The sequence below is a fragment of the Mytilus californianus genome, unplaced genomic scaffold, assembly GCF_021869535.1.
Source record: "Mytilus californianus isolate M0D057914Y unplaced genomic scaffold, xbMytCali1.0.p SCAF_1, whole genome shotgun sequence".
Classification (NCBI taxonomy): domain Eukaryota; kingdom Metazoa; phylum Mollusca; class Bivalvia; order Mytilida; family Mytilidae; genus Mytilus; species Mytilus californianus.
In genome coordinates, this window is record NW_026262581.1 from 34,104,551 (window position 1) to 34,128,790 (window position 24,240).

At 31.4% G+C, this 24,240-nt stretch overlaps 1 protein-coding gene across 1 annotated transcript in view; it reads left to right on the plus strand.

Moving 5' to 3' along the window:
- Positions 1-886: 886 nt before the first annotated feature.
- The window catches only part of LOC127719488 (histone lysine demethylase PHF8-like), a 36,281-nt gene continuing 12,927 nt past the window's right edge, over positions 887-24,240 (plus strand). Inside the window, exons 1-11 of the mRNA XM_052225639.1 lie at positions 887-996; positions 5,150-5,235; positions 5,501-5,559; positions 6,697-6,755; positions 7,763-7,926; positions 8,685-8,826; positions 9,318-9,516; positions 10,553-10,803; positions 13,833-13,939; positions 14,745-14,839; positions 22,759-22,854. Of these exons, the coding sequence (XP_052081599.1) occupies positions 896-996; positions 5,150-5,235; positions 5,501-5,559; positions 6,697-6,755; positions 7,763-7,926; positions 8,685-8,826; positions 9,318-9,516; positions 10,553-10,803; positions 13,833-13,939; positions 14,745-14,839; positions 22,759-22,854 (1,359 nt within the window). The 5' untranslated portion in view covers positions 887-895. The remainder of the gene's footprint in view (positions 997-5,149; positions 5,236-5,500; positions 5,560-6,696; positions 6,756-7,762; positions 7,927-8,684; positions 8,827-9,317; positions 9,517-10,552; positions 10,804-13,832; positions 13,940-14,744; positions 14,840-22,758; positions 22,855-24,240) is intronic.

Here is a 24,240-nt window from a genome sequence, read left to right on the forward strand (position 1 = left end):
GTTATTCATGATTGCTTTATGTTATGTATATGTTTTTATATTCGACCAAAAGCTCTTTCGAGCTTGTGTTGTATAGTTCTATAAAAAATGAAAACAACGCGTTATAAATTTCATGCGTCCGAAGCGCCTCTCTGGATTTACCCATATCAGGAACGCTCAAAGCCAAATATTTGAAAGCCAAGGATGTATAAGAACCGAAACAGTTGAAGAGCTATAATACGTAAAAGGACCTAAAGAAAATAGCCAAATCCATCTCAGGTCAACTTTGCCTGAGGGAGTTGAAACCTTAGTTTCTAATCATTTCAAAATTCATTAACGGACAATTTTAAAAAGGTTTGTTATATAAATCATGCCTGTACCGAAGTACTGACTACTGGGCTGATGATACCGCCGGGGACTGATAGTCCTCCAGCAGAGGTAAAAGCGTTTCTAATGAAAGAAAAATCCAAAATAGCATCGACGCACGAAGTTTATAAAATGTTATTAATAGACTCGTTTAAAAAAATTGTTTTATTGGGATATGTTACAGTCGGGTCTCATTGGGGTCTCAGCGTGACCCGGGATCACCGATTTTTGTAAGCGTGACACGTGGAAGTCAATTATTGTGCCGTGAACACGGAAAATGAAGTCTAGCGGGACACGGGAAATTACAAAAAAATGAGAATTGCTTACGTACATAGTATAAGCGGGATACGGGAATCTGACAAAACAGTAAGCGGGATCCGGGATCAGAATCCCCCAATGAGACCCCCTTACTGTCGTTACTGTATACAACGTAAACCGGAATTCTTCAGTCGCTTTTCCGACAATATTTTTCAGCAGGTGCCCGTTAAATATCCTGATCCAATCACAATTATTGCGCATGCGCAGAATGATTTCCCGTTCTCTAAACAATATGGCCGAAACAGAGACGGTCTATTGTTTATGTCGAAAACCTTATGACGAGTCTGAATTTATGATAGAATGTGATATTTGCAGAGACTGGTTCCATGGAAGGTTAATCAGCTTTAAGATTTATATATTTTGCCACTCCCATACAGTTCATAACTCATTGTTTTAGTTGTTGTTTATACCTGTCAGTGGTTCAGTGTTGCTGACAGATGACAGAAAAATTGTAAAGTTACACTATTTTCTATTGTTTCAAAGTTTGGTTGCTTTTATGAATGCATGCATTATCACACTGACGATGGGATTATGACAAAAAAATGTGTTTTTTTTTTTTGAAAAATCAGTCTATTCGTGTATGGCTATGCAACTTGTTAGAAATTTTTAACAGAGCATGGGTTTGTTTGGCTTTACCATGTTACAGTTGAAATAATATAGCATGAAAGTCAAAGAGTTTAAATGCCTTGCTTGCAAACTTTGTTTGGCTGTTTGATCAGACATTTTAATTAAGAAAGACACCTTAATTCAATGGGTAGGTGGAGTAACAGTCTGTTTACTATATCTCAATATACACAAACGTTTTTATGATGATTTCTTCCAAAATGTTTTTTCGAGATATTAGTTGTAACTCCTAGATTATTTCATCAAATTGCTGGACTGTAATGACTAAAAAACATTTTTAAAAGTCGAAACTCTGTTCATTCGCATTTTTGTTATTTAATAAACTTATTTACAATTTTGGTATTTACATGTAGCTGAATTCTGTCTCCAAATGACCTTAGATCTGCTCCAAATAACCTTCTGACATCAAGCAACAATCACTTTTTAACATGTTTAATTATAAGGTGAAATTTTTAAAATTGTGATGTCAAATTTTACAGGAACTTGTGTGATATTAAGTAATGGTGGACAAATTTGCATACATGTGTAAATACGTCTATGCATTCTTGGTAATATTTTTTTTAAAGTGTACACCAAAGCATTGTGATTGGTTAAAAACATTCTAAACAATTGAAATTCAACCAATGGCATTACGTTATTTTCATTCTGGGGTACAAACAATAAAATTACCCATCATGCCCATAGTCCTTTAGATTATGAAACAGTCTATTGATAACTTTAAATGGTGCAGTTTCGGTTAAGCATACATGTATGTTAATACTGGAATCAGATTCATTGACTTTTCCAGATTTCGACCCAAAACTAAATTATAATATATTTCCGACTTACCGACCTTATATTTTTTTGGAAGGAAACCCTTAACACACACATTATTATTTTTTTTTTTTTGCCTCACTCATTTAGACTGTTTAGATTGCCCATTGTCATGATTGTGTTGCTGTTATATGTGTTTCGAAATGAAGTAATTTGAGTTTGAGTTATTTCCCTTGGCCACCATTTTGGAGGGGTAAATGGTTGATTTTCCTATTTGACTAACCAATTTGAAACATGCTAAACAACAAATCTGACGAAGATCCTTACCAGATTGTAGTGATGAATCAATAAAGGTTATAGATTAAAAGAAATTGAAATTGTCGATAAGTTTTTTTTCTAAAGTCTAGGGGTCAGTATAAAAAGTTGAATTTGGCTGATTAAAAGGCTGTCTGCACTTAGACCTCCAACATGGCAACAAAAGAGAAGTAACTCTTGCTGTAATAATTGAACCTACATGTATCTATTGTCCATGTCCAGGGGAAATGAGCAAAATTGTCATCCTAGGATTACCAACCTTGTTCTAAAGAAAATTCAAGGAAAAGTTTATCCCACTGTCTCCTCATGATTTTTTTAATATTCTTGATCTGAATGCACTTGATTTCCATATACCACCAAGTTAAAAGGCTATACATTAAACCATGATTAAAATTTTCCTAAATTATGACACATTTGTTGCAAAACAGTTGCATGTCATTGCTTATACATATCAACTACGTCAATTTCAGGGGACTATTCACCTGAGAAATCTGACCCAATTTATTCAAGTTGAAAAGTCAGGTTAATTTTATTGCAATCTATTCTTTGAATAAAAATGCATGACTGTCCCTCCAACTGGATATCTTTTTCTAAATTTCATTGATTAAAGAAGTAATCTTGCAAACACAACCTTAGCACTTGTTGACGTTCTAATCCTTTCATTAATGTTTGATTTAAAATTCCAGGAGTCACTACATTTAAAAATTTATGGGATTTGTTAATTAACTTCTTCCTGGCAACCAAACAAGTAGAATTGAAGAGACAACAGGAAGACTTCACAGAGATTTGAAGGATCACTATAATGATTTTGATGAATTAAATTTCCCAGCATTTATATTTTTTTGTTAGGAGCCTTTTGCATGACAAATGGAAGATGTTACACATTTTCTTGTCTTGTACATGTTGTAGTCTGAATGAACTGATGAAGGAATTGAAAAATAATTTTGCTACATCTCAAAGCATTTTTAAATGAAAGTCTTTAAAATTTGTTCATATACAATTCAACCTGCAGTGTTCTCCCCAGGGCCTTTTAGCAATATACTGATGTGATGCTATTATTCTTGAATGTGATGCTATCTGAATTGATTTTCTTATATATTGTGTTATTGATGTGATGCTATAATTTTAAGAAACAAGATGGTATTTTAAATTTCCCCCTAAAAGTTTGAAATATCTTAAGTACTGTTTTGGTCTCTTACATTGCCAAGATAACAATAAATAGATATACATGTATTTATTCTTTAAAATTTGTTTAATGGCTTTCAGGTATTTGTCAGGTCTATAGAAGATTGGTACAATGTACAGGGCCTAATCTAGGATTTTGAAGAGGGAGAAGTGACTTCTCCTTCAATGAGAGAGAAGGGAGAAGTGGTCAACTTCTTGGAGAAGTGAGATTCCATTACCGTTTCGGTTGCATCGTGTTTTCATGCTTATATGTATCACTAAGGAAATTGTTTTATATTCAATAAAAGATATACTTGCAGTTTTTTCATATGTTATTTTACACAATGTATATATAGAAAGTTCTTAATAAAAAGGTTTAGACAATATATAGTTGTTATTTTTTTATTGATACCATAATGTGTTCTAAATAAAGTTTGTTGATTGGGACATGGGGGAGTAGCCTAGTAATATTATCAAGATTACGATGCATTAAATTCATGTGCATCTGCCTCAATTTATTTTTAAAACTCCAGAAAAATATGACTCCTAGTTTACCTGATGAATTTCACATGACTGGGAATTTAATTTATATCACCACTTGTCATTATTTTGTAAAACATTATTGAATGTCCAGGACATTTATGTTAGTTGTAAATTGAGATTATTATTAAAGATTGTAAGTCTATAAATGAAAATATCTTTCAATCGCAAATTAATTATCCGATAAAGAGCTAATTTCTATCATTTTTTTAAAATATCATCCAAATCAACGAAGTGGTCATGAGAAAAAATCCACTGCTGATCACAATCTGGTCGAGTGTCGTACGTTTGCAATCACATTATCCATCAGCTGTCTTTCTACCTTTTATATTTCAATTTTTATTCAATGAATATAATAAATCTACTGTTTATTCTCACCCTTTACCTACCGAAAAGTAAAATTGATCGACTCGTGTAGGTAATAAAATAAAACAAATCAGCTGAGTGATTACGCAACATCCTCAGATGAAAATCATCGTAAAACGATAACTTAAAACAGACGGTCAGTTTTCCGTTTGAACAGTTTTGAAAGTTATATCCGAGGATGTTCAAAGTCGCCGTTGTATTTATTTAATTTGATCGTTTACAGTATTAGTCCTGGGTCGTTTTCGAAAATCTCGATTTTCCATGTCAGCCGCCATTTTTTTACCTGTGAGACTTGTCAATCACAAGTTGTCTCCCTTTTACCGATTTTGATAGCGATTTGACTTCGCTATGAAGTCAATCGGCCGGCGAGATTTAGCGATTTTCAAAATTCTTTGGCGACTTAAATCGTCATTTCGCCGGCAAGATTATGGCCTGATGTATAAGAAGAGGGTCCTGGTCGGTTTACAATTCCCAGAACTATGCCCATAGATTAGAATAGTAATGTTCATTAATACAATGTTTATATATAAACATTTCTATTTTGTATACAAAATAAAATCCATTCATAAAAATAGATATTTGGTGCTAACAGGAAGTGGAATAGGGGTATTTGTCCTGTTTCACAGAAAGTTCTGGTCATTTTGAAAATATGGAGGGGATACATATGATAATCATAGGAGTATTGAGATTGAATCTGTTTGTAAAGTATTTCATTTATTTGTAGCTGTGTAGGTGTACAAGAACACCAGGCATCAGATATAGAAATATACCACTGTCCAAACTGTCAACTTACACATGGTCCTCTACTCTGTAAGTATACACAATACATCATTTCAGCTTTTAACAACTAGGGTATTAGTTAATATCTAGCCTCTTGGCATTCCTCTATTAGTGATACAATATTCTAAATCAAAGGTCAGCATAGATTTTGAATAGATCAAAAAGGTTTCCTTTTTGAATTAAAAAAGGTACAAAAGCAAATTAAATTATTCATCACTGCACAAAAACTATTGTGTTTGACAGCCGTATGGGACTCTTTGTAATGAACTGCATGTATATTGATATTGTTTTTCAGTGAAAAAGAGGAAAAATTTCCACAGACATGATTATTCTGAAGATGACGTTGAGAATAAGGTAATTAGAAATTAACAAAATTTCAAATCACATCAATACACATTCGTATTTGAATATTTAAATCTATAAAGATCTTTCAATAAAGAAATAAAAAGATGTGGTATTACTGCCAATGAGACAACACACCACCAGAGACCAAATGACATAGAAGTTAGCAACTATAGGTTGATGTACTGCCTTCAACGATGAGCAAAACCCATACCGCATTGCATGATTGCAACCTTCAAAAGGAATAAAAATGACAAATGTATAACAATTCAAAAGGTCTTATTACATACAAAAAGAATTGAGAATGAAAACAAGGAATGTGTCAGAGACATCAACCCAACCAAAGTGCAGAAAACAGCCCAAGGCCACCAATTGGTCTTCCAACGAAGTGAGAAAATCCAACAAAATTCACATCAATAAATGTACATATTGATTTCCAAATTGATGGTTTTACTCCTTGAAACACAGGAAGATGCATTTTAAGGATATTATAATTGATATGTAGACTGAACTTGTAAGTAACAGAAAAATTGTTGTCCAAATACTGTTTTACTGAGCAAACAAGAGATTTACTGGCTAAATGCTTGTGAACAGTGGATTTCATAAATAGAAAATTTTCAGACTCACAAAATTTTGGCTTAGTGTTTCAGTTTGTATTGCTATGCTTTTAGCTTAAGCAACGACCTTAGTCAAGTCTGATCACACAGGTAGAAATCAGCTTTGAGGAATTCAACCCTCAACACAATGTGGTAAATTATTTCTCCAATTTCAATGTTTGGTTTAGTAAGAGTTATTTCCCTTTATATCTTTGAGTTAAAATTGCAAACTTTGACTTTTTGTTTTTTAATATTTCTTAAACCCAAGTTCAGAAGACCCTCAATGTTTTATTATTATTTAACAATATTCCAATTCAGCACCATTCACTCTGGCTTTAAAATTTTTTTATGATCCATAGAACAACACAATCTAAAAATGTGACAGAGACTTTTGCAAGAGGGACAACATTACAAAATTAGAAGCCTACTTTTACTGTTGTAAAAATGTGGAATTGAAAGTAAACAATAATGACAAAAGGCAACACCATTACATTTCCTTTTTTCAAAGATTCTTACGAAAATTTTATTTTGAATTGATTTTTTGTCTTTTCAGGCTGTTCAAACAGGAACTGTTGTATTTATTAAAGAATTGAAAAACAGAACATTTCCAAGGTAAATATTTCGTTGTTGTTTACAATTATAGTGTTAACCATTTATTTCTGTATACATGTATGATAGAAAAGAAACAGTTCAGATTCAACAGATAAATGAGAAGATACATGTATAATACGGTCACTTTCTGGTCCCTTAAATTTCAAAATAAAAAAAAAGAATTGATAAAAGAAATGGGAAATGTGTCAGGGACAACAACCGGAAGGAAGAGCAGAAAACAGCCAAAGGCCACCAATTGGTCTTCAATGCAGCAAGAAAATCCTGTACCCTGAGGCGGGCTTCAGGTGGCCCCTAAACAATAATGTTTCAAGTATTATTAATCTACCAAAAAAATGTACTTGGGACTTCAGTATCTACATTTTCGAATTTTGTCTTGCATATTGGTAAAAGGGTTTCAAACTTCTTACATTTATTAGTACAAAACATTAAAAACTGCCAAAAAACCTCATTCTGAGATCTTATCATTTATATTTAGATATAAGCAAGAGCTTAACCAAAAAGTATTTTACAAAGATGGTTATATGTTTAAAACATTTTTTGAATAAAGCTCTTGCTCAAATATATTTTGACTAAAACCTACAAGTGAAGTTTTCATTTTAGGGCAAAAAATTTAAATTCCACATGATTGTGCACTTATGTTTGTCTATGAACAGGTACTCTCGAGAGCAAAAGGTTTGAAAGCCATATATATAATAGTTTGAGGGGATGCAGACTAAAAGGGCTAAACCAGAACAACTAAAATTGTCTATGTCAACTTTGCTTAAGGGAATTCCACTGTAAATGTAGAACAATTACATATCAACAAAATGAGAAACCTGTTCATTGACATCATAGATATAATAAACTTGTTAAATTCTGTTTTTATTTTTTCTATACCTTGCACTGGATTAATCCATCAAATTCTTGATTGTTGAACATATACTCTGATTATCTCCCTTCTTTACAACAATGATCATGTTATTTTATCTGAAAATGATGTTTCAAGTCTTGTGTATTAACTTTTACAGTGGAGATGAAATTCCTTTATTACGACTGCATGGCAGTGAGCTGATACCAGAATTCTTTAATAAAAATGGTCTTGATACTCCAATATTGGTAGAAAAAAAAGATGGCATGAGTTTAACAGTTCCACCACGTACATTCACGATACAAGATGTTGAAAATAATGTTGGTAAGTTAATGATGCTGATAATATTAGATATGTACTTTAAAGCTGAAGACCTGTGATCAATAATTTATAAAGAGTTATGTCCCTTAACATAATTCTACCTCCATAAACTATTGGTAAAAACAGTGTTTAAATACTTCAAAACAAATTGGGAATAAGTTCTCTACTGAATCGTTGGTTCCTGCTTATATCAAAAACTCTTCACATTGTGTTTTATAATGATTAAATCTTCAACAAGACAAACTTCATAGGATTGTTCAAGCTTCTGAGGATATTTGAACAAAGAATCTTCAAGAAAAAACCTGGTTATGAAACATTCCTTTTAACTATTACTTGAGGGTGTTACCTCAGAAAACCCTTTTAAGAAAATGAAGTTTTTCGCTTATAAATAAACAAGAGTAATGTTTCTGACATTTTTTTTTGCATATTCCTTTTCTGTAATAAAGTTTTTGTATGAGGGCTGTTCCATAAAAACATACATGGGACCCAGGGAAGGCACTTTCAAATCTCAACAATGGGTGGGTGTTATCTATGTTTTTGCATAGTGGAAATGTAAGTGAAATCTTAATTGGCCTCTCTGGTGGTTACCCCATTTTTAAAGTGCCTTCCCTGGGTAATATGTAAGAATTAATGGAACAGCCCTGAGTATATATTGATGTGATTTTCATTCTAAATGTGAATTTCTTGTTTGTGAAATAAAATTTCTTAAATTCTTGTGTTTCTATTTACAAATTAGAATTTTATAAATTCTTACATTTCAGGTTCCATGAGAGAAATTGATGTGATTGATGTCTCTAAACAGGAGGACTGTAAAATGTTAATGAGAGAATGGACAGAATATTACAACAGTCCAAACAGAGCAAAGATATTTAATGTTATTAGTTTAGAATTCTCAAAAACAAAGTAAGATATAGTTGTGAAAAAAAATGATAGACGAAAAGTGTGTTGGTCAAAAAATATATGTGTTTGCTTTAAAGTTTGTCTTTTTAATATAAAGTATAGGAATAACAGTTCCAACATCTGAGAAAAATTTTCATACAGATGTTAAAACAATGCAAGGAAGTATCAAGTTACATATTTAATAAGGGAATACATGAATATTGGCATGCAATTGACATTATCAACCCCACAGATTTCTTTTTGATGGATTGAAGGTTGCTTGACCTTCAGTACATATCTTCCATGCATATTCAGTACCAGTTTTTTTTTTGTCCTAGTGGTTCCCTTAAAGAATAATCAGAAATAGTAGACCTTGAAGATCAGAAGTTTCCTTTTTGTTTTGACATTTAATTTTTTTACTTCAGAAATAATTCCTATAAAAATTTCTTAATTATAATTACTAAACCCTGTCAGAGGCAGAAATCAAAATAAATTTCATATAAAATTGCTTTTAGACTTTCAGAGTTAGTAACGCCTCCTGTGATTGTAAGGCAGTTGAGCTGGGTGTCAAACTTATGGCCTGACCAGTTACCAGAGGATTGTGCATACACACGACCAGAAGTACAGAAATACTGTCTTATGGGCGTGAAAGATAGTTTTACAGACTTCCATATAGATTTTGGTGGGACATCAGTTTGGTATCACGTGTTATGGGTACGTAGAAGAATTGCATGTTTGTTTGTTTAAGTAGATTTAAAAAAATTTATAACTTGACAAACAATAAGATGTATTTTATAGATTTGCAATATAAAAAGTCTGACAGGAAAAAAATAATGGAATGACATTTACTTCTGATTGGAAAAAATACACTAAAAAAACTTGAATGTCGTACTAGGTATAGGACTGAGATATTTACCCAGAAAAAACTCAAATGAACTTGCATTTACTGCTGTATAAAAAACCAAAACACTTGCATATTAAACTAGATATAAGACTGATTAATATACAGCAAGAGTCTATAAGGGGCAACAGGAAAACTTTACAGTATCTGTCAAACAGCAAATCCCATTACAGATTGCTTTCATAAAATTATTGATAGATGTTAGCAAATATTAAAATCCAACACAGGTGTTTCTTTTTAATTGTAACTGTCAAAATGACTTATACAAATAAGAAACACTTTTGACTATATAAATGATGTGTATATATTCAACAATGTGTCAAATGGTTTTTATTAATGTTTAAAGATAGTTGAAAAAAGAATTCTAATAATTTTTCATCAGTTTTCTTGAGGTATTTATTTTTAATTGAATATACAAAGGTAATTCTAGATCTATGTATGATGCTTGAGATTAATAGTCAAATTTTATCCACCGTTAATAAACAAATGTTTAAATAAATTCAGAATATGTTAACTAGTACATTATCAACCTGTACTTTATGTGGCAAAATATTGCCACTTTGTTGTTAGATAAGGGATCCTCATTATTCTGTCAGAAGAAGAAGCTGGAGGGAATGGGGAGTGAGGTAGTAATGGTAATCTTAATTTTAAGTGTTTAAAGATAATTTGTAATATTGTAGTAGACAATTTGACAATATCAAAGAAAATGTAAAAGAACAGCCAGGGGAGATAATTCAACTAAATTTTTAGAGGATATTTTTCTTATGATAACATATTGCAGCACAATGTTTCATAGAAGACACTGAACACATGTACTGCATTTAAATGTAGCATGATTTCTATTTGTAGGGTGAAAAAGTATTTTACATGATCAGACCAACATCATCTAATGTTTCCTTGTATGAGAGTTGGGTATCATCGTCGAACCAGAGTGAGACATTCTTTGGTGATCAGGTTGATGTATGTTATAAATGTGTAGTTAAACAGGGACAGACCTTTTTCATTCCTACAGGATGGATTCATGCTGTCTTTACTCCTATAGATTCATTAGTTTTTGGTGGAAATTTTCTTCATGATTACAACATACCATTACAGTTACAGTAAGTGATCCAACTGATACCGTACACATAAACAAATTTTTTTGCAAGTGGTTATTTCAATTTCATCAAAGGTTATTAAAAACTTGTCAGATTTTGAAGTTAGTATTGTTCATTTGGAGGTGACTCAACCTTGAGTTTGGTATTAGCAGTTTTACTTCCATCTTTTGAATTTTTTTTAGAGCATAAGTGATATGTTGCAAGAAAAATGCTTAACTCATTAATGATTTTGGTTAAACTAGAAATTTCAATTAATTACATTAACAAAAAATGCACCCTAAAAATTTATCGTAATATTCTCATGTGTAATTTACACATCTTTGTCAGTGTAGATTGCCCACACGGAAGACAGTCATGCTACATGTATGTGGCTGATGTTTGGAACTTAGATATACACTTTAGCTTATATAGATTAAGCTTTTTCTAATATTCACAGTAGGCAGTTATACACACTACGCTAGTATTAATCTTATTTTGTAAGAATATTCAATAAAAATGCTAGTTTGATTTTTCAATGGATTATACTAGCAAGTCATATGAAAAAAATAGAAAGCTTGACTTCTATATTGGGTGAGTAGAGAGAACAAGCTGAAAAGTATGCTTTCTACCACTACGTACTATGGAAAAATGAAATTTTTATCCACATTCAAGTTGATATAAAGCAGGGCTTCCAAAATTATTTTTAGCCAGCCGGACATTTTATATATTATCCCGATTTTAATCCCTTAAGACTAAATAAACAAAAGGCAATTATGGTAATCAGTTGCAGAGTTGGCCATCCCAATGATTGACATTAAAAAAAAGATATTAAACTTTCTTTGATTCAAATTCGAAGTTCTGACGTAAACTGTTAAATTGGCAGTGCATCATTCGAAGTGTGCAACATCAGAGTACTTATATCTGCCTTAGACTCTTTATTTGTGCAAAATAACGTTGTCAAAAACTTTACTTTCGTTTTTATACCGGATGTAATTTTGACAATGGTAAAACATGGACCAGAGACAGATACGTAAATTCCGTGTACGTTTGCAAAGCGTGAATGAGTGGAAGTAGCTCTTTCTACGTTATTTCTTCAAGAAAATATTCGAAATAAACGTGAGATAAAGGTATCAATGACAATTTAAGCATTTTTTGAAGAAATTAGGATGCATAATTAAATTTCACACCTGCGCACATGTGTACTAGTTCAACCAGAGACATTTCAAACAACGTGGTTATGACGATTTTTCATTTTCACCTTTTTAATTTTTTCATCAAATCATATTTGTAAACGTATTTCTGATAATTTAAATATTTGACTAAATTAATTAGATGCAAACCGCTGAAATATAAGAAAATAACTTTGAATAGACCGATCAATGTCCGGTTCAAAATAGTTTACCTGTCACCTGAACAGGTAAATTTCAGCTGTTTGACAACTAATTAGCCTTGATTAAAATGAGAAGGTATTAAAGTAGGGGTTGTTTTGATAGTACTTAATGATCATGTCACTTTTATGACCGGAAATGTGTGGCTGTTAAAGGCAAAAGGTTGGGTCAAAAAGATCGTGAATTATGTTAAAATGACCGTCTCTTAAGCCTTGAAAACTAAAAAGTATATGTCCGTTTCATGCTTTGCCCAGCCGGACTTTTACCGGACATTATACAAATGTCCGGCATATATGACCGTTTTGGAAGCCTTGATATAAAGCATATGTATCGTTGAGGTGATCTAATGTTTAAAAATATCCAAAAACAATTTTGGGAGTTATAAACAAATAAATGGGAAGCTAAACTGAATTGCTACTAAATGCTAAGTTTATAAAAATATGAATAATAATTTTTTATGCCCCCGCCGTAGCGGAGGGGGCATTAAGTTTTACCCTTGTCCGTCTGTACGTACGTCCCAAAATTGGTTTCCGTTCTCTAACTTTAGTTTGCCTCAACCAAATGTTATGAAACTTATACACAATGCTTATTACCACAAAACACAGATCAAGTTTGAATTTTGGTGGCGTCACTTTTACCTTTCTAGAGTTATGCCCCTTAACAAATGGAAAAAATGCTTAATTTTTCGTTTCCATTCACTAACTTTAGTTTGCCTCAACCAAATGTTATGAAACTTATACACAATGCTGATTACCACAAAACACAGATCAAGTTTGAATTTTGGTGGCGTCACTTAAACCTTTCTAGAGTTATGCCCCTTTATAAATGGAAAAATTGCAAAATTTTTATTTTCTTCTAGATATCAAGTTATTTTAAAATTGGAGTTATCTTCCTTTGTCCATGATTATAGTTCAATCAACTACAATCAATGCTTTATACAATGCAATGTTTAATTTTGACTTCCACTGATAAAACACAGATCAAGTTGAATTTGGGAAGTGTCACTTTTATCATTATTGAGTTATGCCCCTTTATAAATTGAAAGATTGCAAAATTTTTAGTTTCCATTCTGTAACTTAAATTTGCCCCAACCAAACATTATGAAACCTATACACAATATTCATTACCACAAAACTAAGATCAGGTACAAATTTTTTGTTTCCGTTTTCTAACTTTAGTTTGCCTCAACCAAATGTTATGAAACTTATACACAATGCTTATTACTACATAATACAGATTAAGCACGAAATTTGGTGGCGACACTTTTACCATTCTTGAGTTGTGTCCCTTTATAAACATAAAAATTGCTGAATTTTTCGTTTCCATTCTCTAACTTTAGTTTGTCTCAACCAAATGTTATAAAACTTATACACAACCGTTCTAGAGTTATGCGTGTTTACAAATAGAAAAATTGCTGAATTTTTAGTTTCTGTTCTCTACTTAAGTTAGCCTCAACCAAATGTTATGAGACTTACACACAATGCTTATTACCACAAAACTCAGATCAAGTTCAAATTTGGGTAGCGTCACTTTTACCGTTCTTCAGTTATGTCCCTTTATAACTATATGATATGCAAGCGGGGGCATCATCTGTGTCCACATGTGGACACTATCCACATTTATTTTATTAATAAGTGTAATACATGATTGTATATTTTATTTCAGGGTGTATGATATAGAGAAAAGAGTAGGAACACCACAAAAGTATTTATTCCCTAGTTTTGAAACAACAAACTGGTATGCAGCAAAACACATCTATGATTTAATAAAAGGTAAGAATTTAACCATATTAAGAATAATGTAATTATTGAAACAATGAGAGTTTCTAACACAATATTTACAAGTTTCTGACATTGGAGTTTGTTTTTTTTTTTTTATGCACCACCTAGGGGCATTATGTTTTTCAGTCTGCGTCTATTCGTCCGTCCGTCTGTTCGTTCATTCGTTCATCCGTCCGTCTGTCCCACTTCAGGGTAAAGTTTTTGGTCAAGGTAGTTTTTGATGAAGTTGAAGTCCAATAAACTTGAAACTTAATACTCATGTTCCCTATGATATGATTTTTCTAATTTTAATGCCAAATTAGAGTTTTGACCCCAATTCCATGGTCCACTGAACATAGAAAATGATAGTGCCCGCTGCAGGTTAAAGTTTTTGGTCAAGGTAGTTTTTGATGAAGTTGAAGTCCAATCAACTTGAAACTTAGTACACATGTTCCCCTTTGATATGATCTTTCTAATTTTAATGCCAAATTAGAGTTTTGACCCCAATTTCACAGTCCACTGAACATAGAAAATGATAGTGCGTGTGAGGCATCTGTACACTATGGACACATTCTTGTTTACCCTTGTTCTTAGGTTACAACTTAAAATCTCATTTTAAAGTACATGAAAGGAAAGATTTACGAGTAAATGAGTAATAGAGAGAAAATAATGACATTAAAGTCTCTAAACACAATAGCTCCAATAGAGCTATTGTTAGTTGAAGCCATATTATGTGTATCAGTGGAAATAAAAAGTAGAGGCAATGCCTAAAACACATAATTAAGTGTTTGATTGAAAGCTTTACATGTACTTTCAGACTATACAGAAGAGGGAAGAATACCTCCCGACTACCTGGTACAGGGGGGCAAGGCCCTGGGGTCACATCTGAAGTCTTGGACACAAAGAAAAGATGTAAGTGTTGATCACATTATAAAACATGTAGAATCATGATTGCTGTGTTAACTATAATGGTGGCTGTACAAATAATACCTGTGTTAAAGGACAGCAAAAGGGAAAGGCGTCCTTTCTAATACATGTATTTATACTCAAACTTAATTGAAAATAAAATGTAGCAGTAGGCTTAACATCATTTTAATCGTAAAAAATATATAAAAAAATAACAATAGAGAAAGAAATATAATTAATCTTCTGCCAAGACCATAATACAAATCTCAGTTATATCATAAAATATTTCATTAAAAAATGGAATTTTTATTATTTATGGATATGAAATTATGGAATAAAATTCTCTTAAAATGTGAAAGCAAATATTTTATTTTTGTAGTCTATAGTTAATATAGTGCAAATCCACTGGTTAATGCACATTGAAATAAGATTTCCTAGGTTTTTACAATTTGTTGCTACCTATTTTCTTCAAATAAGAAACATTGAATAGGTTAACAACTGCTTTCTTAAAATAATCAGGGTTAGACAGTGAATTTCGATAGATATATATAAAAAAGATAAATTTTGCTAGTTTTTTAGAAGATTTGTTTTAATATAAAGAATGAGCTTTATTCAATAAGTCGTAGATTTAAAAAAAGTATTATGTTGACACTGATAAATAAGCAGGTTTTAAAACCATTTTAAAGTATATTAGTTATTCGGCATTGTCAATTTTTTCAAATAAATGTTTGTTTGTATTGACCATTCATTTTCTTTGTGAGACTTCTGAAAAGCATATTAAAAAATAATGGAAGTTAAAATTTCTATAGGAACAATTTTTATTTTCACATAAATCATCAATCTTTAATTTTTCTTTGAATACAAAAACAGTTTAAGGTTTGCACCTAAAGAAAAAAAAGCATTGCTATAAATCAAGGCTTCCAAAACGGTCATATATTCCGGACATTTGTATAATGTCCGGTAAAAGTCCGGCTGGGCAAAGCATGAAACGGACATCTACTTTTTAGTTTTCAAGGCTTTCTTAAAGAGACGGTCATTTTAACATAATTCACGATCTTTTTGACCCAACCTTTTGCCTTTAACAGCCACACATTTCCGGTCATAAAAGTGACATGATCATTAAGTACTATCAAAACAACCCCTACTTTAATACCTTCTCATTTTAATCAAGGCTAATTAGTTGTCGAACAGCTGAAATTTACCTGTTCAGGTCACAGGTAAACTATTTTGAACCGGACATTGATCGGTCTATTCAAAGTTATTTTCTTACATTTCAGCGGTTTGCATCTAATAAATTTAGTCAAAAAGATTTAAATTATCAGAAATACGTTTACAAATATGATTTGATGGAAAAATTAAAAAGGTGAAAATGAAAAATCGTCATAACCACGTTGTTTGAACCAGAGACATGTCTCTGTTTGAACTAGTACACATGTGCGCAGGTGTGAAATTTAATAATGCATCCTAATTCCTTCAAAAAACGCTTAAATTGTCATTGATACCTTATCTCACGTTTATTTCGATCATTTTCTTGAAGAAATAACGTAGAAAGAGCTACTTACACTCATTCATGCTTTGTAAACGTACACGGAATTTACGTATCCGTCTCTGGTCCATGTTTTACCATTGTCAAGATAACATCCGGTTTAGATTTAAAACGAAAGTAAAGTTTTTGACAACGTTATTTTGCACAAATAAAGAGTCTAAGCAGATATAAGTACGCTGATGTTGCACACTTCGAATGATGCACTGCCAATTTAACAGTTTATGTCAGAACTTCGAATTTGAATCAAAGAAAGTTTAATATTGTTTTTTTTTTTAATGTCAATCATTCGAATGGCCAACTCGGCAACTGATTACCATAATTGCCTTTTATTTATTTAGTCTTAAGGGATTAAAATCGGGATAATATATAAAATGTCCGGCTGGCTAAAAATAATTTTGGAAGCCCTGCTATAAATATTTTAATTGCTTTTCATTTCATGCTAAAAGGAATAGGTTTACATATCGTCAATATCAACCATAAAATTCCTTCATATTTTGGTTTAGTAAAAATCCCTTATATTTTATGACAAAACAATGATAAAAAAAATTATAATTTTGGCACATTTGTAAAGTGGTGGTATTTTATGAATTCACTATGGTGTGCTTAAGTAATAAAAGATATAACTATGGCTGATTTAGACTTAACTACCAACAAGTTTTTGCATAAGATATAAGAAACCACAAGTATGAATAACAAAAATTTTAGTAAAATTTGTAATTTTTCAAAATGCATCTTTGTGGGACAAATTTATTTTGTTCTTGTCTGTTGCTTTTCAAATAACAAAGAATAGAACTTTAAAATACATTAAAACAGTAAAACTGGCTAAAACTGGAATGTTCTTATGCTTTTGAAGCTTTCAGCACTGTCTAAAGCAAACATTTACTGCAAATAAAAGATATGAATTTTTAAATTACAAATTTTAGAATGTAATTAAATTTTGAATTTTTAGATGTTTTACAAAATTGTTTAGATTAAAGTGTCAGATTTAGGCCTTTTTGGTCTGACTCCTTTAGATTAATTTAAAAGATAAAAACAATAATTAAACTTTGATAATTTATGAACTTTGTCTGCCTGTACTTGTACTGTTAAAGGGTTTGAATGAATTCTTGTCTCGCTATAAATATCTTCATTTATAATTTTCTTTTTCTTTGATGCTGACTTTACAGCTCAACAACCTCCATCTTGTGAGTTTATTTATTTACGGGCATATATATTTATCTTAATGTGTTGTGCTCGTGATTGCTTACCTATTTTCGTTCCCTGGTCACATGGGGATCATATGATACTTAGTACATAGCATGTGTTTATAGCCTGTAATAACCTTTTGACCTTTTTGGCAGGCTTACACTATAATTGCTATTTATAGAAGTAGATATTTTTTTTCCTGGAAAAGTAGTAGTTTTGTTTCTATTTTTAGAATGGTGGATAAGACACTTTGCTATGGCCTACTGCACTACTAATTGTGTATGATATATATATATATATTAATTGTTCATGTTTTGTAATTCTAATTATTATATTTATCTGTTTTTATATATAATCAAAAGTACTTGTGTTTTACTAAAACATTTATCATTTTTTTGCATTTCATCCTAAAGAAATGAACAGTTACATTGTTATATTTAAATTCGGATGTTTTCCTAAGAAATTTTAGTAGCTTTTAGATTTTCTGTGCTTTTAGACTGTTGGTTCTATTTTCTTTTCACTTGTACATTTCTTTCTTTCTATGCTTTATTTTCTGCACAAACTTGAAGAAAAAGCTATTTTTGAAATGAAGGCGACTGTTCATTGTAGTTCCTTTGATTGTGCATTTTCTTTCTATTTTTTATTTAATGCACAAACTGGAAAAAGAACTTTTTTTAAATGAGGTTAGGAATAAGTCTCAAGAAGCTGTACTTTATTAGAGAAACAGTCCTCCTAAATTTATTTGCTTTTCAATTATGAAAAATTAAAAAATAGAATGACTCAATTTGGTAAGTTACCTTGTTTGACTGACCAATTTTGTTTTTCGCTAACAGAGCTGTTGTTTTTTCATAACTGATGTATAGCTGTTACCGATGCAATCTATAAAACACCAAGCACAATGATAGGAAACCTATTCAGTAATTTTTCATTTGTTTTCTCATATTTCCATAGAATTGATGTTGTTTTTGTTTGTTTGAAATCACCACTTCAATTGTATTTTACAACTTTGACTTCAAAAGACTTGATTTCACATTTGACATCAAAGCTTTCGAATATTTATAATGAAATTCTTCCATTCTAAGCATAACATCTAAGTTATATCATAAGATAACAGATAGGCTTTATGTTTTGGAAATTCAACTGAATTTTTATGCCCCCGCCGTAGCGAAGGGGGCATTAAGTTTTACCCTTGTCCGTCTGTACGTACGTCCCAAAATTGGTTTCCGTTCTCTAACTTTAGTTTGCCTCAACCAAATGTTATGAAACTTATACACAATGCTAATTACCACAAAACACAGATCAAGTTTGAATTTTGGTGGCGTCACTTTTACAGTTCTAGAGTTATGCCCTTAACAAATTGAAAAATTGCAGTATTTTCGTTTCTGTTCTCTAATTTTAGTTTGCCTCAACCAAATGTTATGAAACTTATACACAATGCTTATTACCACAAAACATAGATCAAGTTTGAATTTTTGTGGCGTCACTTTAACCCTTCTAGAGTTATGCCCCTTTAGAAATGGAAAAATTGCTAAATTTTTATTTTCTTCTAAATATCAAGTAATTTTTATTAAAATTGGAGTTATCTTCCTTTGTCCATGATTATAGTTGTATCAACTACAATCAATGCTTTATACAATGCAATGTTTAATTTTGACTTCCACTGATAAAACGCAGATCAAGTTGAATTTGGGTAGTGTCTTTTTAATCATTATTGAGTTATGCCCCTTTATAAATTGAAAGATTGCAAAATTTTTAGTTTCCATTCTGTAACTTAAGTTTGCCCCAACCAAACATTATGAAACCTATACACAATATTCATTACCACAAAACTAAGATCAAGTACAAATTTTTTGTTTCTGTTTTCTAACTTTAGTTTGCCTCAACCAAATGTTATGAAACTTGTACACAATGCTTATTACTACATAATACAGATTAAGTACGAAATTTGGTGGCAACTCTTTTACCATTCTTGAGTTATGTCCCTTTATAAACATAATTTCGTTTCCGTTCTCTAACTTTAGTTTGTCTCAACCAAATGTTATAAAACTTATACACAACTGTTCTAGAGTTATGTATGTTTACAAAGAGAAAAATTGCTGAATTTTTAGTTTCTGTTCTCTACTTAAGTTAGCCTCAACCAAATGTTATGAGACTTACACACAATGCTTATTACCACAAAACACAGATCAAGTTCAAATTTGGGTAGCGTCACTTTTACCGTTCTTCAGTTATGTCCCTTTATAACTATATGATATGCAAGCAGGGGCATCATCTGTGTCCACATGTGGACACTATCCACATTTATTTTATTTGGACTGAAATTTAGAGGAGTCATTGGTAATAAGTTTTAAAAAAAATAGATTTAATTTTGTTTAATAGTCTGAAACACAGAAAAGGTCATCTAAGAGTTGAAGAATTTGATTCAAAAAATCTGATTGCTTGTACAATGTACTAAACAAAATGTTTATTCAATATGAGAGACATAGCAATTTTCCAAGGATCACATTTATAGTAAAAATAATGTCTTCAACTCAAAGTTTGGAGTCAACGACAGGTAACCATAAATAGTGTGAATAAAATATGCGGAGAATATGTCATTGAGATTGCAACTGAACAATTAACACCTTTTGTAGGTGAATTAATTTAAATATTTAAGAAATTTGCTCAACGTCTATTTCCCAGAAATTTACAAATATTTATGCCCCTACTGTAGTGGAGTGGGCATTCAGTTTTACCCCTTGTCAGTCTGTACGTCCCAAAATAAGTTTCCATTCTTTAACTTTAGATTGCCTCAACCAAATGTTATAAAATTTATACACAATGCTTATAACCACCAAACACAGATCAAGTTCAAATTTGGGTGGCATCAGTTTCACTGTTCTTGAGTTATGTCCGTTTGTAAATTGAAAAATTACAGAATTTGCCATAAATTTTCAAGCAGGGGCATCTGTGTCCAATGGACACATTCTTCATTTATTTAAATTACTTAAAACAACAGTGGCAAAGTTCCTGACCTTTGACAGTTACATGAGTTTGTAGCAGAGTTGCATATTGATTCCACTTTTGATAAGTGAAACACTGTTATTTAGCATAGATGGCTGTCAATTTAAAACCCTTTTTCAAATATATTTCGAGAATTATAAGAAGTCAAAACATGAAATGGTTTTTGTATTTTAGTTTCATGGTGAAGGGCTCCAAAATTTCCATTTCAGTATACTCATATGTATGAATATATGCATGTGCTTCAAGTTAAAATGGACTTGTTTGCTAATAATACTCTTAAACTTTATGCTTTTTCCATCGAGGAATATGATTACAACACACACTATTTAATTGTTAATCATTGTTCTATTACTGATACTGGTCTGATCAATTTAAATTAAATCATGACCTAGTCCAAAAATGATTTGGTATTGAAATAAATAATTTTTCAAGATAAAAAGTTTGATATAAGGGATCATTAGTCCCAGTGTTCTAGCTAGGATTTAAGGACAGAGGGGCACAGTTTTAAGATGAAGGTCATGTAACATTGATTCTTTACTGACAATGACAGCTTGGTCAGGTTTATAGATACTGAAGGCAGAGGGGAGCTGCATCCCTCTATTTTGGTCTAGCTAGGACACTAATGACTACCAGGTAAGCTCTGTTTTTCTGTTTTCTGGTACAGCAACCTTGATTTCCAGATTTTTGAAACACAGGCTTTAATGATAATTTTATCTGTTTTTGTCCATCCATTTGTTTGTCTGTCTGTCTGTCACTTTGTAATCATAACTCCTCCTAAACAAGGGATGGATTATAATGAAACTTATTAAACTGTATGGGTTTTGCTCATTATTGAAGGTCGTAATGTGACCTATAGTTGTTAACTTCTATGTCATTTGGTGTTTGATGGAGAGTTGTACCATTGGCAATCATACCACATCTTCTTTTTTTTATATTGAAAGAGACTCGTAAGTACATAATGACATTGTGCGCTTTTTTTATTTTTTCGTCTTATGGACTACTGTGATTTTCCATAGAAAACAGACTAGATGGCGTATTTTAAAAAAAAGGGATGGGGGGGGGCATTTTGCATCAGATGATCCTCTTTTCTATTTGTAGTAGTTAATTTTCTCCATATTGTTGTTTGTCACATGGTGTGGTATATGTCATCATCACTTTCTAATTTTGATGAAATTTTTAGAAAATAATATTAAAAATAAAAATACACGAAAAATATTTATTCATACAGTAATCTTTGTTTTTGTTTGTTTTTGGTGAATTTTACAATGTTTTTATGTCTACAAAATCTCTTCTCAAATATGCCCCCATAAACTCAGCTGATGTTATTGACTTATATACATAAAGGCCCAATTATTGATCGCCTTCATTAAGAAATTACTTTCTTGAAACTGCTTGTAAATACTGTAAGTAAAGTTGTTGGATATGAATGTCTTTTATTCCTGATTAAGATAAATCCAGAAAAGCACTTTGGATGCAGAAAGTTAATAAGAGTATTATTTTCTATTTTTACATTGTTTCATGAATTACTAGTTAAGCAATTTAAATGTTAAGAAAGGTCCAGAATACATCAACATGTTAAATTATATCACAACATAAAAAGGAGGACATGATTTTTATACATATACATATCCAAGGTAAAATTGAGAATGGAAATAGGGAATGTGTCAAAGAGACAACAACCCAACCAAAGAGCAGAAAACAGCCCAAGGGCACCAATGGGTCTTCAACACAGCAAAAAATACCGCACCCAGAGGCGGGCTTCAGCTGGCCCCTAAACAAAAATGTGTACTAGTTCAGTGAAAATGGACTTCACACTAAACTCCGAAACATAAAAATGAACTAAAATTAAAAAACATACAAGACGAATAAAGGCCAGAGGCTCCCAACTTGGGACAGGCACAAAAATGCAAGGTAACATCTTTAAGTCATATGATGAAATAATTAGGAAGCAAGATATCAAATAAGGAAAATTAATATTTAAATTGATGCAAAAATACAAAAGTGGTAATGATGAAGATAAAGCTATTCATTCATGTGTATTATAATATATAATATTGTTAATAATTTCTACAACAATACTAAGAAATTGAACAAAAAAATATACTGACATGTTTTTAATGAAAGTTTAGAGCAATGTCATTCTTAATTCTAATGTTGGTTTTAGCTATAATTTATCCTATGTTTTGTGCAGTTTGTGAAAGACGCCAAACATGACCTTCCAGAACATGTGCAATATGGCCGTCTGCTGAAAGAACTGTCAAAAGAAATCAAGTCTATTGAGAATACGGTAAGATTTGTTAAGAAAATGGTAAAATTGTGTTGGGTACTATTTCAAATTTAAAAAAAAAAATTTTTGTTGAGGTTTTTGAACAAATGTAGTAAAAAAAAGATTTAAATTTTCCTATTGACCAATTGTACTTGTAAGTTTTGTTTCATGTATCCATTTTATTTGCCCTTGGTTGTATTCTTTTTTAGATATCTTATTGTACAACAAAAATTATGTTAAAAGTTACCATACCATATCTAGGATACTGTGTGAGATAAACTCAAACAGGGACTAATCTTCAGTGTTCTCCCCAGGATTTTTTTAAGGCGCAAAATTCAAGGGCGCGTAACTCTTTTTTTTAGAGTGATCTGAAGCAATAAGTCATAAATCATGACATGCAATATGAATTATAATGCTTTGTGTTATGTGTTTAATAATGCAGAGTATTAATGAATTACAAGAATATATATATGAAATAAATTGATTTTAAACACAAAAGTTATTTATATTCAGTCAATTAAAGAAGTCAAAATATAAATATTCATCTCTACTCTCTGCTCCTTCTAGGGATATTGTTTTTAGATAGTGTTATTTTGTTGGACAGTCTGTTCCTCAACTTTGTCTTTATCCTCTTCAGGGTTAAAAATTAAACCCCCACTCACAATAACTTTTGCTTATACCCCCTTTAACATTTCTAAGCCATGAAAACTCAGTCAGCCACTTGTCATTGAAACCAGAAACATGGTGCTTGCTTTTATCAATTGCTAAAACTTGAGCTTGGTTGGGATTAGGAGAAGCAATGAAATCTGCTTATACTGACAGTGTAGACGGAGGTGTATTCCCCTTTTCATTAGAAGTCATTGGTCTGAAAAAAACTTCTACTTCCATCATCTACCTTTTACTTATAATTCACCCCTTTGTTATTTGCAGAGAACATGTTCATTCAGAATTAATAAAATCGAATATGGTTAAGATATTTGGTATACAACTTTTTAAAACAATTTTTTTTTATAAATGAACAGCTGACCAGTTTCCGTAGTTTTACATTACGCTTCCGTGCGTATTATTGTTTAATACTATCTTTGGCAGATAGATATAAACGAAATTTTACAAATTCGTTTAAGTTAAAACCATTGAAATTATTTACCAGTGACATTATACAGAAGCTGTGGCGATACTGTACCCGTTTTGATTGTCACATATTTCCCGACGCACGGATTCACGATCGATGTTCAATGATCATTTTATTTCTAAAAATATGACAGTTTCAGACGAATTTACCTTGCAAGCAACATTTTTTCATTTTCTATTAAAGTAAATCACTCCTCGTTATCTTTAATCAAACTTTATTTTAATTTTTTCAACTAATAATACTTTCTTTCATTCATAGTTTTCATCGTAAATATC